The sequence below is a fragment of the Chelonoidis abingdonii genome, chromosome 10 (assembly GCF_003597395.2).
Source record: "Chelonoidis abingdonii isolate Lonesome George chromosome 10, CheloAbing_2.0, whole genome shotgun sequence".
Lineage (NCBI taxonomy): Eukaryota > Metazoa > Chordata > Testudines > Testudinidae > Chelonoidis > Chelonoidis abingdonii.
In genome coordinates, this window is record NC_133778.1 from 76,956,438 (window position 1) to 76,975,711 (window position 19,274).

Consider the following 19,274-nt stretch of genomic DNA (forward strand, 5'->3'; position numbering starts at 1 on the left):
GAATCCTGGTCAAGTGCTACTTGAGGCATGTTGTGCGTACGCTAAGAAGAAGAGGTGGGCAGAACTGAGCCCAGATCCTTCAGCTGCAGTTAGACCAGTTTGAAGAGAACTGCACAGAATGTAGCACCTCTCTCTACATTACTCAATGCCCTGTTCTTTGGCTAGGAAAGCTTCTCTTGATCCAGCAAGCAATGACGACTCCCTTCTCCATACAAGCAGCATTCCCTGAGCTTCATTACCAAGTTCATAGAATTGTAGGACTAGAAGAGACCTCAAGAGGTCATCTAGTCTGGCCCCCTGTGCTGAGGCAGGGCTAAATAAACCATCCTAGACCATCCCTGACTGGTGTTAGTCCTGCCAGTTCTTAAAAACCTCCAATGACAGGGAGTCCACAACCTCCCTTGGAAGCCTGTTCCAGAACCTAACTATTCTTATAGGTACAAAGCTTTCCTTAATATCTAACCTAAAACTCCCTTGCTGCAGATTCAAGCTGATGATTTCTTGTCCTAGCTTCAGTGGACAAGGAGAACAATTGATCATCATCAGCCCTTAACATATTTGAAGACTGTTATCAGGCTCCCTCTTAGTCTTCTTTTCTCAAGACTAAATGTAACACAGCCAGATCCCAGTCGTCAGCAGGCAGGATTGAACTGGGGACCTCAGCACATGAGCCAAAAGCCAACTGGCTCTTAGCTAAGGCAGTAGAGCAGACCCATTTTTTCTTTCTCTCTCACTCTCTCAGTTCCACTACATGGGACAGAACACCACACTCAGAAGGTGTGTGGGTTACATAAACATGCCCAGGTTCTCAACCTTTCCTCATAGGTCAGGTATTTTTTAACCTTTTGCCATTTTTTATTTGCGCTCCTCTGGACTCTCTCCAATTTGTCCACATCTTTCCTAAAGTGTGATGCCCAGTTTTGGATACCATACTCCAATTCAACACTCCTGTTAATACAGTCCAGTTCTCAATGAACTGCCTGAGGGTGGCAGCATTTCTCATTCCAAAAGGGTGCCATGCTGGCCCTATATTGGATTCAGGAGCCCTGGCATTTCTAATTCAATCAGGTGGATTCTCTTCCTGTGTCCTGCAAACACCACAAGCCACATGCCTTTGCCATTAGGAGAGGATGTAGGCTGCTGGTGGCGCCAATGTGGTTGCTGCAGAAAGATGACTGATGCCTTCATGGGCAATTTCCAGCTGAGATGAGTTTAGCAAATCTGGACCCGTTCCCAGGAATCCCTCAGCAGCCAGTTGTACTCCTGCCTACAGACTCTGCGGATCCTGGTTTGAATGCTGGCCTTACTAATTGCTAGGACCCACCTGTGACAGATCCCCACAACAGATGAGGGACTCGCTAATAGTGTCCAAAGGATGACTAGGTCCCATCTAGGGATCTATGGATAGGTTTACACTAGGTGTGGGAGGGTCAACCTAAGATATGCAACTTCAACTACACGAATAGTGTAGCTGAAGTCACCATATCTTAGGTTGATTTACGTGGCTGTGAGGACGGCAGCAAGTCAAGCACTGCTGCTCTCCTGCTGACTCTGCTTCCACCTCTCACCACTGTGGTGTTCTGGAGTTGATGGCAGAGCAATCAGGGATCAATTTTATCACATCTACACTAGATGCAATAAATCGATCCCCAATAGATCGATCACTACCCACTGATCCAGCAGGTAGTGTAGACGTACCCTAAGATGAGGCATGAGAGCTGAATAATTTGGCTCCTTTCTCTCCCCACTCTTGCCTGTGGTGCAGGCTTCTCTCCTAGCAGCAGCTTGGGTCCTCTGCGTTGCAGTTGGAGGTGTGGCCTGCTCCCAAGCTCTCCCATGCTACTTGCTCTTTGAGCATGGAGTGGATTTTTCCTGCCATGGCCATGCTATCCCTACCCTGGCCACTGCAGCTTTCTTCCACTCACAGCCCCATGACCCCCTGGCAGGGATCAGGACCCAGCAGGAGTGGGAGACAGGACAGGGCTCCTGGATGGAGTTAGGATGATCTGGTGAGTTCACCTAGCAGCACTGATCCACCTCCTTAGCTCTACTCCTTACCAGATCCCCCACAAAGACCAATTAAAACCACTTCAGGATTAACCAGAGTCCTGTTCTGACGCAGCAGCTGGCAGAAATCCAACCCACCAGCAGAAGGCTCAGACATACTCACAAGCGCTGCAAGTTCAACTCAGAAAGGTTTGGACTGGACAAAGAGAAAACCTTTGCAACAGCAAGGACAACTGGGCAGGTAAGCAGCTGGGAGAAGCAGCCTGGCATAATGCAGGTGCTTGGAGTGGATGGTCTGAAGAGTAGTTATGGCCTTACTATTTGCAGTATGGTATCTTTTATATTGAGAGTACAGGAGGTCATCTCCAAGTGAGCTAAAGGGGAATCTCCATTTGCTATTAACAGTATAGGACCTATGACACACAAATAAGCATTTCTGATTCTAACCCTAGAGGGCAGCGGGGCACAGTCCCACCAGGCACTTTATTCCAGTGCAGTATTTAGTGGAAGGGCAGCAACACAGGATCATTTTCTATCCCCCTCTAAAGCACAGCATATGCCAGTGGGATGTTTTCAGAGAACATTATTTATTTCCCCCTCATTAAATACTAATAAACGGACTCACTGGAGCAGAGAACACCACATGTTATTTGCAATCAACAGACCTATGGGTCCTTTTGCACAGAGGCACTGTATGGAGAGGAATGTTATCAAGATTCTTGAACATAATGTATAGAAAGGTGAATTCTTTTGAATAAAATAGCTAGGCATTCTGAATTTATTAGTACTGATGGGGCCAACCTCAAACTCAACATAGAGAGTTCAGAAGTGGATCCAAACTTGATGGTTCAGGCCCATCTCAGTTGACTGGCTCTGTATGTGCCCTGTGAAGAGCTGCCAAACTGCTAACAATCAAATTCACATGCGTGTTCTGCAGCTGCAGAAATGCCTGCTGGGGAATACACAGCAGCTTCTCCGCTCCAATCCCTGACTGAACAATCGATATGGCATTAGATGAAAACAGTCCCATCCCTTCAGAAGCAGCAGGGCTGCATTCCTGAGTACTGGAGTGCCTCGCATGTTCCTGGTTGCCTGCCACACAGCCAGTCAGTGTGAGCGTACGACTGTGCCCACTCGGCCTCCTGAGCTGTATAGCAACACACAGAGGGCAGATAAGTGGTTTTTAAAGGGAGACGCAGCCCAACAGCTTAGGACCAAGAGACCTGACCTGGCGGGTGGTAGCTCCAGTTTTCCCACCCACCCCAGAAAGGATTGTGCAGGTGTCCCTGATGGACATCACGACTGGACACAACACAGAACAGGGATCGTGGCCTCTGCCACAGCACAAGCAAAGACTCCAATTTTTCATCTTTATTACAGCTGCCTTGTCTGCTGACAGGACCTGGACCTAGTCTCTGTGACCATAAAGGGTGTGCTAGCCCTAGTCAGCCACGAAACGGGATGCGCATTGAAGCTAGGGGTGGGTGGATGGCTTGGCCCTAATGTGTTTGTGTCAGGGCTGTGGAAGGAAATCAGAAAAAGGTGGTGGTGAATTGCTCAGAAGGTCAAGAACTCATACACAAAACACCCACCTCCCTTCAAGCTCCATTCCCATGCAGCCCAACGCTTCCTCCAGTCATGCCCTTCCTCCCAACAAGGGTCCTGGTGGATTACTCCAGCAGTATTTTCCCACAGCACGAGGAAAAGATGGCCAAGTTGGAGGTTCCTCATTAAAAACCCCCGAACACTCAGCGTCCCCCATGTCCCTTGAGAGGGAGCCTGGTTGGGAAAGCTGCAGGAGTGCTGTCCCACTTCTCCACAGTTGTGTTTTCCAGACACAAAAACCCAAGCATGTACATCTCAGCTTAGAGAACTTATTTCACATTAAGGAAAGCAACAAACAGAGAAAGAACTAATGTAACATTTCTGGGAGAGGGAGAGCACCGTGTTTGCGCCTCGCTCCAAAATTCTGCAGCTGAACTGAAACACAAGCTGATACCTGCTTCACAGCTGCCTAAGCTGAAGAAATGTCTCACCATTTAACAGTGATCTACACACCAACATCTCCTTGCAGTTATATATCCCTGTCCCATACACGCACAACCTGAATGCCAGGGTTGAGCATCCTCAGCCTAGCAGAGCCTATTTTCTCTCCCTGCCTGACAGCTTTATTTTGGAGCTGTTTGTTGGGAGATCCATCATGGGCAATAGGCTGCAATTTCCAAAGGGGCCTAAGAGAAGTTGATGCCCAACTGCCATTGAGTATCCCAGCCTCATTACCCCTCCCTCCCCCAAAAGCACTGCTATGCCATGGGGGGGCAATGGACATGTTTGGCATCTCCCCTTAAATTATTTCTACGGGCCGTACTGCCATAGTGACTCTTTCCAGCTTTGTTCCTGGAGGTACTTGTGTCCTATGCATGCAATATACAGGAGCTTTCCACCTCCATCTAACCAGGCCATCAGCAGAGACAGGCCACCAGGCTCACCACATACAAAAAGGATACTCCAGCCCTGCACTTCCATAGGCAGTACATTGCAGCATGTGCAGTTAAAATGAAACCACATTAGCCTTGACAGGAAACCTTGAATTGTGACTGTCTCAAGGAAACTCCATTAATTACTGTTCCCATCGCACCTTGAAAAATCAAACGCTGTGGATCAGGTTTAATTGGCTATTGATTTCTTCTCTTATTACCTACAGTTGTGCAGAGATGCCATCGGATGGACTGGATGCCTCCGATTATTCTCTCTGGCAGCTGGGATTAAAAGCAGCGGGTGCACACTTCCTGGTATGTGATGGATTGCCGCAGCGTGCCAGCAAAAATTGTTGGCAGGATGAATGGCCGTGCTTTGCTTGTCTCCAGTGCTGCTGAGTTGCAGAGCAGCTGTTGGTGCGAAGACAAATACTTTCAGGGACCGAGGGCCAAGCAAAGGGGTGAAGCTTCTAAGAATGTGAGGATTTAGTGCTTATAAAAGTGAGGGGCTGACAGCAACAAGGCAGAGAGAAGGTCGCTGAAGAGCACTTCTAGTCCAGAGCCCAGGCATGGCTCTGCCAGCCCCTTCAGTCCTAACCTAAACAACTGTGGCTACTCTAGTCAGATCGTATGCCAGGCTGCTTAACCAACCCAAACCCCCACAAATATGCTAATTAAATGGAAGACAAGGACAAGGCATGAGCTGCTCATCAGCCGCCCCAAACACCACTGCCCTCTTGAGCTGCTTAGGTGATTTTCTTCCCCAGCTTGGGTTGCTCTCTCATTAGCTGGCAACACTCTTTGTGTTTTAACAGGAGATTATGGCCAGGCCTCCTGAACCCACACGCCACTTTAATCCACAAACACTGACTTTCCCTAATTGCGCCTTGACAGGGAGGCAGATGACCCCTCCTGAATTGCCATTTAATTAAGGGCCAGGTGCCTCTCAGGATGTGTGGATGAGTTCCAAGCTGCCACTCATCCTCCTCAGCAGCTTGAGACTCAAGGAGGCTCACTCTGGCTATTTTTATATGAGTATATCCCTATCTATATCTATCTGTTTGCACTTATGATAATCCCTCTCCATCTCTGCTCTCCAGAACTCCCACTCCTCCTTTCGCTGCCTCCGGGGGCGCAAAGCATCCCAGGAACTGACTGCATTCCCCTTTCAATCACATCTCAGCTCCTTTTCTCTCTCTCTCACTTGTTAAAGTGAAGTTTATTGGATAAGAATGTGATGGGAGCCCTGTGTCTTTTGGGGAAAGATGGAGTCAAGGAGGCGGCAATCAGTCATGTCCCAAGATAGACGCAGGGACACACTCTGCTTCTTGCAGGGTCTCTTAACAGGGAGAGGCAAGAATTTACCCCTCATGCCACAGGAGCCAAATGCACAGTTCTCCAGCTAAGCAGGTTGGGGTAGGATTAGTACTTAGATGGGAGATCACCAAAGCAAAAATGCAGGTAAAAGGTGGATGGGGCTTCAGTAGGCGGCACTCTTCTTTTCAAGGTTATACCAATCAATGGTCTTGTCTGATGCTCGGAGCTATAAGTCCAGCCCACTTGTGTTACCTAAAGATCAATAGGGGCGTGGTCTTCTCCTGTCCTGACCTCACTCCAACTCAGGAGAGGACATCTGCTGACTTGAGAGTCCCCCAGATGTTCAGCTGGACGAGACACTCTTCACCTGCTGTCAAACACACGTGTTCCTGGTGAAGAGCAGAGATATGTTACTTCATATGTGGCTGCATTTCAGTGGTGGGTGAAGGGATCCCTAACTAGTGTGTGGCAAAGTGAAACTACGTGCATTTCCGATCCGCGGATGAAAGGTTCTAGAGAGGTGCAGGAAATTGGAATCCATTACTGTATTGCAAATACGACACCACACCCCTGGGTGGGGCGAGGGCAGCAATGATTGAACCTGGCATCTCAACACACGAGCATCTGCTACTTGAGCTAACAAACTCAGTCAGCCATGTCTATAGCAGGTTGTTCTACCTCGGTGTGCCCCACTCCTGCCCAGCCCAAAGGGGGACAATGCCCCACACTGAGTGGGCATGGCTTACACAAAGATTAGCCCTCCAAACTGGCTGGCCAACCTGCATGCTCCAATCCCACATTTGCCCAGGGAGCTGAGGAAATTGCACATGCAAGCTAAACAGACATTCTGAGCATTTGGCCCACCATCCCCAGTTCCATATTGTGAAGACCATTGATCGTTATAACCTTCAAGAGAAGAGCACCACCTGCTGAAGCCCCTCCATCTCTTACCTGCGTAACCATATGGCCACATAAATAGCCATGAAATCCTGCCCATGCACTGCCTTTTGTGCCACATGACTGGCCAGCCAAGGGTTTGGGGCTTAGTAGAGAGGAGACCAGGCAGAGCTAAGGAGGCTGAACGACATGCCGACAGCATAGAATCATAGAAGATTAGGGTTTGAAAAAGACCTCATCTAGTCCAACCCCCTGCTCAAAGCAGGACCAACACCAGCTAAATCATCCCAGCCAGGGCTTTGACAACCCTGATCTTAAAAACCTCTAAGAATAGAGAGTCCTCCACCTCCCTAGGTAACCCATTCCAGTGCTTCACCACCGTCCTAGTGAAATAGTTTTTCCTAATAGCCAACCTATACCTCCCCTACTGCAACTTGAGACCATTACTCCTTTTCTGTCATCTACCGCCACTGAGAACAGCCAAGCTCCATCCTCTTTGGAACCCTGCTTCAGGTAGTTGAAGGCTGCTATCAAATGCCCCCTCACTCATCTCTTCTACAGACTAAACAAGCCCAATTCCCTCAGCCTCTCTTCGTAAGTCATGTGCCCCAGCCCTCTAATCATTTTTGTTGCCCTCCATTGGACTTTCTCCAATTCGTCCACATCCCTTCTGTAGAGGGGAGGCATTGAACAGGTGCTCATCTGGCATAGAAGCATTGGCAGCATTCAGGTGCTCTGCAGACTGCTGCCATCTCCAGCTGTGGAACTCCACACATACACAGGAGAGAGGCCCTGTGGTCTACACAGCAAGAGCTCTGCAGCCATTACTGCCCTGTGGTGTTCCGGGCCGCGGCAGGCTGTTTGTACGTGGATGGACTGAGAACCTAGAACAGTTTAAACTGGAGGCTGGGATGACACAGGTCTATGGCTTTTGAAGGAATCTATGGACAACACTATACCGACACAAGAATCAGTAGGAACTGCTGGGGAATTTTGTTCCCAGAATTCTGCTGTATAATAAATATTTCATGTTTCAAAATGTAACCACTCTGTCACTGGGAAAATGCAGGAGGAGACCAAGAACAGTCTCAGTTTATGTAGGACCTACAGTACAATGTTTTGCCAGCCACCAGAGGGTGCGTACATTAAAAATGCAGTGCACCGATATGCACTGCAGTTGCCAATGTGACCATTTATTGTCGTGCACAAAGGTGCTAATCAAGGATTGGGCCCCGCGCAAGCTAAGGTCCTGGCGCACAACAAAAACGACCATCCCTACTCCAAAGAGCAGATGCTGTTCGGGTTCTTACTGTGCCCACCACAGTGCCATCTGAGCACCCACCTTGGAGACGTGGTTGTTCATACACTGGGAAGAAAATGGGGTGGGGGAGATCAGAAATTGCCTAGGGGTGATGGAGAAGCCATAAAATGCCAAAGGAAATGTGGTGTCCAGCTATTCCTATAGGCCTGGGCACTGCATTCATGCTCATGATGCAGGGAGCATTGTTATTCCTGATTTTGCAGAGGGGGAAACTGAGGCACAGAGCAGGGCAGTAACAGGCTTAAAGTCACACAGGGAGCCTGGGGCAAAGGCAGGAACAGAACCCAGCTCTCTCGAGTCCCACTTTAGTGATTGAGTCACAAGGTCATCCTTTCCCTGGAGGGGCAGAAGCCTGTGCATGAACTGGAGAGCCATACAAACGAGTGTATATATGTAAACAAGGCCAGGGTGCCCTGCAGGAATCACTGCCTAGGATTTCCCCTAGCCACACCTCTGTCCTGCCATGTGGACAGGGGCAAAGAGAAGCTCACTGCAGGTTGCTCCGTTGAAGCTGTTTGCCCTCAGCAGCCCCTAGCGAGGCCATTGGAGCTGCACATGGGACAAGGAAACCCAGGTAGCCGCAAGCTCCAGCGGAGATCGCTAGCAGGCTGGCAGTGGGCGTTCCATGGGAGACGTCAGTGGTGCTGGGTGAGGAAACTGGTGGGCCCTTGGCTTGACATGTGTTAGGATGGACAGGCTGGGTAGGCAATAAGAAGCAGGACCCAGGAAGTCTGGATTATGCAGAAGCCTTGCTATGAGTCTGTGCGCTGAGCACCCATCTCAGTAGCATCACTTCTCTTAACAAAGCACTGGACAGTCACCATGTGCGTCTGGGTCACCATTGCGTTGACAGATAAGGACGCAGGTCAACGGCACTGGAGCAGGGAGTGCGTCTCACCTCACTTCTCTTCGAGAGCAGGACCGGGGCAGAAGCTAAACAGAGTGGGTCAAATTCTCATCCCAGCTAGACTGGGGCAGCCTCATTGAAAACAACAGGGTTACAACAGAAAAGACTGTGGCTGGGTGCATTTACAGCGAGAGACACACAATTCTCAGCATAGGCCTCACTGGTCACTTGGTTCAACTCAGGAGTGAAACATGGCCCAGGCCCAGGCTCATGTGGTAGAGGCCCATCCACTAAGCTCCAGAGGTCCCTGATTCGATCCTGCCCGATGTCAGCCAGGGTCTGTCAGCATTATAGTTGCACAGATTAACCATTGTTCTGCTGGAAATGAAAACCCACCATGCCAGGAATTTCTGTCATGGTCAAATTCCTGTACACCTAACAGGCAAAAGGTAAGGAATTAGCAGCAGCAAGCAGCAACTTTGAGGGGTGCTAGGAAGGCAAAGGCTGCTCTTCCACTGGATGCTATCGCCTAAAGCTGACAGCTTTGATTACAAGTGACGTCAGCGGTGATGCAAAGGGGGACTCTCCACAAAAGGCAAGGAAACATCAAGCCCAAATCCTTAAAATCAATCAAAACTTAAGTTCCCTGTTCATCAATGATCAGCTCACTTTGTTCTCCTCTGACCACAGGGAAATACTTATCTCCCATTCACAGACGAGCTAATCAGTTTCCCTCAGGTTTTCAGCCTTATCACAGCCACGATAATCATGTTACCGACATCCATCAAGCTAGGGCTTTCCACTTCCATCAACAGCCAAGAAGGCGCACAAGCCAGATCCTCACAGAGGACCAAGGTTCCTCCTCCTTCTCCGACTCCCCAAACCAGGATGGGAGGACACCATGATCTGCCACTGTGCTCAGATGATTGCTTTCTCTTGCATCCCACTTCGACACCTCGTTTTTCTTTGTGATTCCCCTGATCTCCCTCGGGAAAGTGGAGAGCAACGTGTGTGATGAGTTAAACTAGCTCCCATTCTCTGCCAGCACATGGCTGAGAAGGGTAATGAATGGAATGGGCCCAGGTTAATTGCTGGAGGAAATCCCATGACACCAATGGTGGGATGAGCCTGGCACTAGTTTTGGGCAAGTCTGTCAGGTTGGGATATGCCCTGGGAGGGCGCTGCTGGCAGAGGGTGTGGGGGTCATACACACGCCCAGGCACTGCTGGTGGGGGGATCATATATGCTGACTAAGCCCAGGCACAATGGGGCTGTGTGCAGAGCACACGGCCCGTAACTCCTTCACCAGCACAGGGTTTGTCTGACTCTTCTCCTTGACTTTTCAAACAGGGCATTTTTATCTGCGGAACTCCCGTTAGCATCAGGGAGCACTCCATCCAGGGCAGCCTTTCCACCCATCCCCAGGGAAAAATCGATTGATCCTGGCGAGAGAGGTTAGTCTTTGCCCTGCTCCTTCTCACTCCCTGGCAGTTTCCACAGCGTTTGGACAATGACAAAGCAGAGCCACTGATCATGCTCAAGACTGTTTGTCTCCAGTCCCCCAACCTTTATCTCTGTTATCTGACTGCCTGTGTGTACATCTGGGACACAAGAGCACATTCTGAGCCTGACCGCAGTAACAGAGAGGCGTCAGTCTGGATCATGCCTCCATTATACCATCTCCTGCTACCACAAATATCAGGGCTGTGGCTCTGCAGGCACTAGAATGAGTCTTTAAGCTTCTCCACCTCAGGAAGTACCTTATGGGGAACAGGAGGTGAAGATCCTGGTATCTCCACTCTCTAAGCACTGAAGGACCATGAGACTTTCACAGTCATGTTATTTCAGACCCAGGAACAGATCCCCGAGGTGCATATCTTGCCTTCATCATCAGCCTGAGCTGGGAGGGCCTAGCCCAGGGTACATGCACTATGTACAGAGGCCATGCTCTTGTTCTGTGCATCCCAATGCACATGGGACTTGGAGGGAGTGGAGAAGGTGGGACTGGTGAATCTGCTGCCATGCACGTCTCCCAGCCATTCCCTGCATTGAAAAGAGGACAGGAGCAACTGCAACTTTGAGGCCTGATGGTGGATAGCCATATGCTGCTGCAGCTGCCAGCTGAGCTGAATGGTCTCACTCAATAGTGAGAGGATATAATATAGAAGGATTCTACTCACATCGGCTGGAGCGTGGCTTTTTTGGGATCTGGGGTCCTGTTTAAAGCCTCCTGTGACTGCATAGGCCTCTCGCTTTAGCGCCACTGAATGAAGCCACACTGACTTCACTGCCGTCCTGGAAAAGTGACTTTAGTGCTCCACTGTGTGAAGCCCTTTATCCCCGTGCCCCCAAACTGCCCTAACCCTGACCTCAAGGGACAAGCACCATGACTGAAAAGGGCAGTTCTAGGGCCCTGGCCCATTCAGACCTTAGAGTGCCAAACATGACAATTGCAACGGAGTGTGTCTCTCTCTCTTCCCTCATAGTGCTTTGTTGGGTATTTCCCTGGCATCGAGATGTCTCATTGGTATCACAGCTTCTGCTTCCCTGGAGCTGCCACCTAATTCTGTAACCTCTCCTGGCTCACACTCTGAACCCGCTATGTCCTATTTGCTGCTTGGCCTGACTCTGCCACCTCTTAGCCCCATTGTTAATTTCTTACTACAGTATTTAAGTTCTTCTAAGCAAAGCAATCTGGGACTCCCTGTCACTCTCCACCTTGACCTCAGCTTCCTTCCCAAAGCCAGAAAGTCATGGCATTTGCACTCAGACTTTCGTCTTTCCTTGCAGATCCGCCTTGTTTGGCAGCTGCAGCTGTGCATCTTTGCCTGGATTCATCCTGACCTCAACCCCTCCTCTTTACCCCTTGGTTCATGCCTTCGTTGCTTCCCTTTTTGACTACTGAAGGTCAGCCTCTTCTGGCCTTCATGAGTCCCATGGTCTGGAGTCACTGAGCCATTCAGACTAAACTCTGACTCCAGGACGTAGCACCGTGTCATGGAACAGGGTGGGCCTGGTGCCAGGCCTTAGCCCCTTAAGGCAGGGTTGTGGGAATTTTAGTTGCCAGCATGTGTCTGAGAGGAGACTCATGACAGGCTTGGGAGTGCAGGAGACAGCTCTTGACTCAGTCTGAGAGAGACCTGGTATACCGACTGCCAGCAGAGTAACTGTCTGAGGAAGGAGCAGGGGCCCAGGTGCCACCATGAGATTGGGAACAGCCAAGTGGACTATGGTGAGCCCAGGAACAAGACCAGCAGGAGATCTTCCTAGGGAGCAACGGGGAAAGACCATCAAGGATGTGGGAGGGGTCAGATGCAGGTGATAGCTTTGCTGATTTCTATTAATAAGCCTGGCCCCAGAAAGGAAGATTTTCATGACTGACCTGTTGTGCAGTGTTTGCTTGATCAACGGAAGGGAAACTGAGGCACAGCAGCACATCCAGATGAAGGTACAGAGACTCTCTGATGCCATCTCTGCAGACATCCACCTTGAAACTGCTTTCCTGGCATTAGCTACTGTGTAGGAAACTTGGTCTGTCCTCTCCTTGAGCTGATAACCACTCACTTCTTCCCCTTTCAACCACTTGCTCTCCCATTCCCAGGTGCTTCACTTCCAGGCCTAGTCCCTCGCTGGCTCTTCCTTGCACTTTTCTATTGGCTGGGCCACTTTCCATTATGCTGCTCAGTCACCCTGTACCCCTCTCCCTTCACCTCATCTAGTTTCCCTTTAAAGCCACGTCCGTGTCTCTCTTGTGAATGTCTCTCTCTCTGTGTATGCTGTGCACTAATGCATCACACCATAGCAAAATTACATCAGGGATCAGGGCCATCCCCGGACATGGGCACAGCGCTTGCCTGTTAGTTGCATGCAGAGGTGAAAGTAAGCGGGTACGCCCCAGGACGGTGTACCGGCAACAGCCGGTGTGCTGTACCTGGGGGGGCGGCTTCCCCAGGTGGCAATATAAAGGGTCTGGGGCTCCCAGCAGCAGCAGCCAGGGGCTCCAGCGGCGGTTTAAAGGGCCCGGGGCGATAGCAGTGGCTGAGCCCTGGGCCCTTTAAACCGCCGCTGGAGCCCTCGGCTGCCACTGCTACCCCAGCAGGGGAGGGGAGGGTGCTTTCTGGTACAGGTCAGCTGTGTGGAGTCATGGTGGACCTTCCACCTGCCTGCAGTGTGGGGGGCCTGCCAAAAACAGCCCCCCAGCCTATGTCCCTGCTTCCTGGCCCCTCTGTCCAGGGCAGGTGCAGGGTCCGCGGCTCCCCACAGCTGACTGCACAGCTTAGCATGGCCCGGCTGCGGCTCTGAGGCCCTCCCCCCAGCTGGAACTGGGTCAGGGAGAGCCGCACAAGCAGCTGTGGTGAGCCGGTGCGGACCCTATACCTCCACCTGCCCTGGGCTAGGCAGGAAACCTGGGGGACAGGGACATGGGACGGGGGCTGCTCTCAGCCCCCCTGCACCATGGGCAGAGGGCAGGTCCGTGTGGTTCCCACAACTGCTCGGGCTCCCCAGTTGGGCTCCATGCTGGCCTGGCCAGGGAGGTGGGGCCTTGGGGGGGTAAGAGGGGCAGGAGGCAGGGTCCGGCCCGTTCACTTTCAAGAAGTGGGAGGGCTATGCCCCCTCTTCCCCCGCCCGACCTGCCCAGTTCTGGTGCCTCTGAGCCGGATTGCGGTGGGGAGCCCCAGACCCTCCACCTGCCCTGGGCAGCATATCCAGGGCAGATAAAGGGTCTGGGGCTCCCCACAGCAGCTCCCCAAGCTCTGGCTTCCCGCCTGGCCAGGGGGGTGAAGCCTCATGGGGAAGAGGAGCAGCAGGAGGTGGGGCTCCTGCATGTGCCCCACTTTTACCTTTTGAAAAAGTGTTCACCCCAATTCTGGGGGTGAAAAGAAAGTGTTTCCTCTACCTCATGCTCAGTGATAACACATGTTTCTCAGTCAGCCGAGTGCTCTCAGATTCCTTAAGCAGCTGAAAAATAAATGCCCTGTTACTGTGTAAGCGGCTACATTTTACAGCCTTCGACCCTCACTGCATTTGCCCATGGGACACTCCAGATCCCACGTCATCCCAAAAATGGAAAATACCTCAAGGTTGATGAGATCTTCAGAACCGGGTTATTTCTGTAAAGAGGGTGCAGTAAATGGCCAAGGCGGCTGTATCCAAACAGATCTGTATAGCAGCCAGGCCCATTCTCCGTGTGCCATCTCCTGCTCCTTCCTGTGGAGGGAGCCAGCGGGCTGCATCCCCTTGCCTGCGAAATTCATTCACCCACCTATACAGACAATGTCCATGAAGCCATACATTCCATAGCAGATCTGGAAGAGCAGGTCCTGGCGCTGCCATTTGGCTGAAGGACTGAAGGTCGACCAGATGAGCCACGAGATACTGGCGATGAGGAAGAGGGAACCCAAGATGGCTGCTGCGATCTGAACCTTCTCAATCACTGTCAGAGAGATGGCCTGCCACTGCAAGGGGAGGAAGGGATGGGAGGAAGGGGAAACAACATTCAGGGACAAAGAAAGAGGGAAAGAGGGGGAAAAGACAGGAGATTAGTTCTGCGGTGAACACCAGCATTGAAACACTCACACGGTGGCTTCCCATCCCAAAGTGCTTTACAACTCGACAGACAAACACTACACATGGATCACTTCCCCCACCACTGACATGCAGCCACCGCTGGGATGGAGCACAGCAGCTGTTTACAAGAGCACAACCATGTTCCGTATTTTGGATCTGAAAGCGAAGAAGACTCCTGTATCCAACTGATACTGCAAAGGGAATCTAGAGAGGCAGAAGACAAGTACTCGAGATGGACTTTGGCCAGACGCTGAGGGTAACTAACAGCCCCTGCTCTCATGTCAAGTACAGTGGTATGATGATTTGGGGGAATCTGTATGTACAATTTATGAATTCTGGTTGATATTATTGAGCTGTTACTATGAAGTTTGCTGTATCATGGAATGTATAAAATGTAGGCTCCACCACGGGCTGAGATGGCTTGTTGCATGCACCCACTGGAATGGGGACAATGGAGCATAGTTAACCTTAATGACTGTACTGTGACCACACCATGGGTTTCCCCCAGCCCCTCAACAGCCAGCTGGAGGTTGGAGAGTGGAAAATTGCCAGCATCAGAACAAAGGAACCAGGTGTTGTTGGTGGGACATATCAATGCGAGAGACTCATGAGCCAAACAGGAAGTTTTGGGCAGGAGAGAGGAAGCGAGGAGTATACTTTTGTACTAGAGAGGCCCTGTTTAACTGTGAACAGCGCAGGTCAGAAAATGACAGCTGGGGTGGAGAGGGATCCATGCTTCAGAAGAGACATCCTGAAGCTGCAGAGAAGGTTCCTGGGCACCCCAGAGGGCTCTCCCCTGGCCCAAAGATCTCTCCACAATGGTGAGGAAACAGGCAGAGAAATGCATAAAGGCATGGCTATTATTTTGTCTAGCGTTGTATCTCTCTCGTGCTGTTATGTAAAGAGCAATGGTGTTTTAAAACACTGTGCAAAGTCTGTGCATTGTGTGTTACATGTATCACACGCCCTTGAGAAGTTACCCTGTGGACCTGGAATACCCACATGGCTGGAATTCTGGGAAAGAGTTTATTTAAGTTACACTGAATTCTGAGGCATCAGCAATGGTCTCAGGGGCTAGATAGTTGACTGGAAGAGGTCTCAGCTCCCAGGAAGGGGTGCTAGACAGAGGAACGGCATCCCAAGAGTGTGCCTAGAGACCCCAAGGTAGGGGGAGTGCATGGACTCTGTTCAGACTCTGGAGGCTGAAAGCACATCCCACATTTGGAGCCCCTCAGAGTAGTCTGGTGAATGTCCTAGAGGGGGCACTTGACTAGATCTGTAACAAGTGGGACATTAACGACTCCATGCCTTAGGATCTCCAGTTTATACATCATCCAGAAGCAGGAACTCTGGAGGCAGGGCATCCCTGTCACCATGTTGGGGTGTTGGTGCTGTACTGACTCTGGAGAGCATGCTGCCAAAGGCATCACCAGCACCGCTTCTTGTAGTACTTACCTATTTCTTGGAGGTCTCCCATCCAAGCAGCTCAGTGCTGCTTCACTTGTGAAATCTGACAGGATCACAGTGGAAGATGAGGTCTTGCTGTAGGCTATGCATGCCTCACAAAACATGTTACAAATAATACAAGGTGAGGTTCCCTTTTCATCAGGGGTCTGAAACATTTGTGCTCCATTAGAAGGTGAACAGCAGAGCTTCTTCTAACGCAATCCCTCATCTGTATGTATTGTGTGAAGCAATTTGACATAGAATTGGAAGGTTATCTAGTCCAGTCCCCTGCACTCATGGCAGGACTAAGTATTACCTGGACTATCCCTGACAGGTGTTTGTCCAACTTGCTCTTAAAAATCTCCAATGATGGAGACTCCACAACCTCCCTAGGCAATTTATTCCAGTGTTTAACCACCCTGACAATTAGAAAGTTTTTCTTAATGTCCATCCTAAACCTCCCTTGCTGCAATTTAAGTCTATTGCTTCTTGTCATATCCTCAGAGGTTAAGAAAAAACATTTTTCTTCCTTTTGTAACAACCTTTTACATACTTGAAAACTGTTATCACATCCCCTCTCAGTCTTCTCTTTTCCAGACTAAACAAACTTATTTTTGTCAATCATCCCTCACAGGCCATGTTTTCCAGACCTTTAATAATTTTTGTTGCTCTTCTCTGGACTTTCTCCAATTTGTCCACATCCTTCCTGAAATGTGACACCCAGAACTGGACACAATACTCCACTTGAGGCCTAATCAGCGCGGAGTAGAGTGGAAGAATGACTTCTCGTGTCTTGCTTACAACAGTCCTGCTAATACATCCCAGAACGATGTTTGCTTTTTTTGCAACAGTGTTACACCACTGACTCATATTTAGCTGTGGTCCATTTTGACCCCCAGATCTCTTTTCACAGTACTTTTTCCTAGGCATTCATTGCCCATTTCATATGTGTGCAACTAACTGTTCCTTCCTAAGTGGAATAGTTTTCATTTGCCATTATTGAATTTCATCCTATTTACTTCAAACCATTTCTCCAGTTTGTCCAGATCATTTTGAAATATAATCCCATCCTTCAAAGCACTTGCAACCCCTCCCAGCTTGGTATCACCTGCAAACTTTATAGTGTACTCTAGTCTATGCCATTATCTAAATCATTGATGAAGATATTGAACAGAACCGGACCCAGAACCAATCCCTGCGGGACCCCACTTGTTATGCCCTTCCAGCATGACTGTGAACCACTGATAACTACTGTCTGGGAAAGATTCTCCAACCAGTTTTGCACCCTCCTTATAGTAGCTCCATTTAGATTGCATTTCCCTAGTTTGTTTATGAGAAGGTCATGCGAGACAGTATCAAAAGCTTTACTAAAGTCAAGAAATACGTCTACTGCTTCCCCCCAACCAGAAGGCTCGTTACTCTGTCAAAGAAAGCTATCAGGTTGGTTTGACATGATTTGACAAATCCATGCCGACTGTTACTTATCACCTTATTATATTCTAGATGTTTGCAAATTGATTGCTTAATTATTTGCTCCATTGCTTTTTTGGACACAGAAGTTAAGCTGACTGGTCTGTAATTCTCTGGGTTGTCCTTATTTCCTTTTTTATAGAGGGACACTATATTTGCACTTCTCCATTCCTCTGGAATCTCTCCCGTCTTCCTTGACTTTTCAAAAATAATTGCTAGTGGCTCCAATATCTCCTCGGTCAGCTCCTTGAGGATTCTAGGATGCATTTCTTCAGGCCCTGGTGACTGGAAGACATCTAATTTGTCCAAGTAATTTTTAACTTATTCTTTCCCTGTTTTAGCCTCTTCTGTTCCTACCTCATTTTCACTGGCATTCACTATGTTAAACATCCAATCACCACCAATCTTCTTGGTGAAAACCGAAACAAAAAAGCCATTAAGCACCTCTGCCATTTCCACATTTTCTGTTATTGTCTTTTCCCCCTCACTGAGTAATGGGCCTACCCTGTCCTTGGTCTTCCTTTTGCTTCTAATGTATTTGTAGAATGTTTTCTTGTTACCCTTTATGTCTCTAATTAGTTTGATCTTGTTTTGTGCCTTGGCCTTTCTAATTTTGTCCCTACATACTTGTGTTATTTGTTTATATTCATTCTTTGTAATTTGAGCTAGTTTCCACTTTTTGTTGGACTCTTTTTTGATTTTTAGATCATTAAGTCAGGGGGGTCTCTTGCCATACTGCCTATATTTCCTATGTGGTGGAATTGTTTACTCTTGTGCCCTTAATAATGTTTCTTTGAAAAACTGCCAACTGTCTTCTGTTATTTTTCCCCTTAGACTTGCTTCCCATGGGACCTTACGTACCAACTCCCTGAGTTCGCTGAAGTCTGCCTTCTTGAAATCCATGGTCTTTATTTTGCTGTTCTCCCTCCTACCATTCCTTAGAATCATGAACTCTCTCATTTCGTGATCACTTTCTCCCAAGTTGCCTTCCACTTTCAAATTCTCAACCAGTTCCTCCCTATTTGTCAAAATCAAATCTAGAATAGCCTCTCCTCTAGTAGTTTTCTCCATCTTCTGAAATAAAAAATTGTCTCCAACACATTCCAAGAACTTGTTAGATAACCTGTGCCCTGCTGTGTTATTTCCCCAACAGATGTCTGGGTGGTTGAAGTGCTCCATCACCACCAAGTCCTGTGCTTTGGATGATTTTGTTCGCTGTTTATCCTCATCCACCTCTTCATCCTGGTTTGGTGCTCTGCAGTAGACCTCTATCATGACATCACCCTTGTTTTTTACCCCTTTTATCCTTACCCAGAAACTTTCAGCAAAGTCTGTCTCCTATTTCCATCTTAACCTCAGTCCAAGCGTATGCATTTTTAATATAAGGCAACACCTCCTCCTTTTTTCCCTGCCTATCCTTCCTGAGCAAGCAGTACTCCTCTATACAAATATTCCACTCCTGTCTATTATCCCACCAAGTTTCTGTGTTGCCAACTATGTTACAGTTGTGTTTATTTACTAGCATTTTGAGTTCTTCCTGTTTATTCCCCATACTTCTCACATTAGTATACAGACATCTAAGATACTGATTTGATTCTCCCCTCACTGCCATTGTCTTGTCTCTCCTTTATCCCTGCTATAATAGCCCATGCTTCCCCCAAATTCCAAACCTTCTCCCAGGTCTTCATGTTCTCAACTTACCTGTGGGCTTTGGTCACCAGCCCCCTTCGAACCTAGTTTAAAGCCCTCCTCACTAGGTTAGCCAGTCTGTATCCAAATATGCTCTTCCCCTTCCTCGATAGGCGGACCCCATCTCTGCTTTGCAGTCCTTCTTCCTGGAACAGCACCCCATGGTCAAGGAAGCCAAAGCCCTCGTGGCGACACCATCCTCGCAGTCAGGCATTCATCTCCAGGATGCATCTAT

The 19,274-nt window shown here is 49.2% G+C and overlaps 1 protein-coding gene across 1 annotated transcript in view; it reads right to left on the reverse strand.

The window, feature by feature from the left end:
• The window catches only part of MARCHF4 (membrane associated ring-CH-type finger 4), a 166,635-nt gene that overhangs the window by 12,168 nt on the left and 135,193 nt on the right, over positions 1-19,274 (reverse strand). Inside the window, exon 3 of the mRNA XM_032764469.2 lies at positions 14,130-14,322. Within this exon, the coding sequence (XP_032620360.1) occupies positions 14,130-14,322 (193 nt within the window). The remainder of the gene's footprint in view (positions 1-14,129; positions 14,323-19,274) is intronic.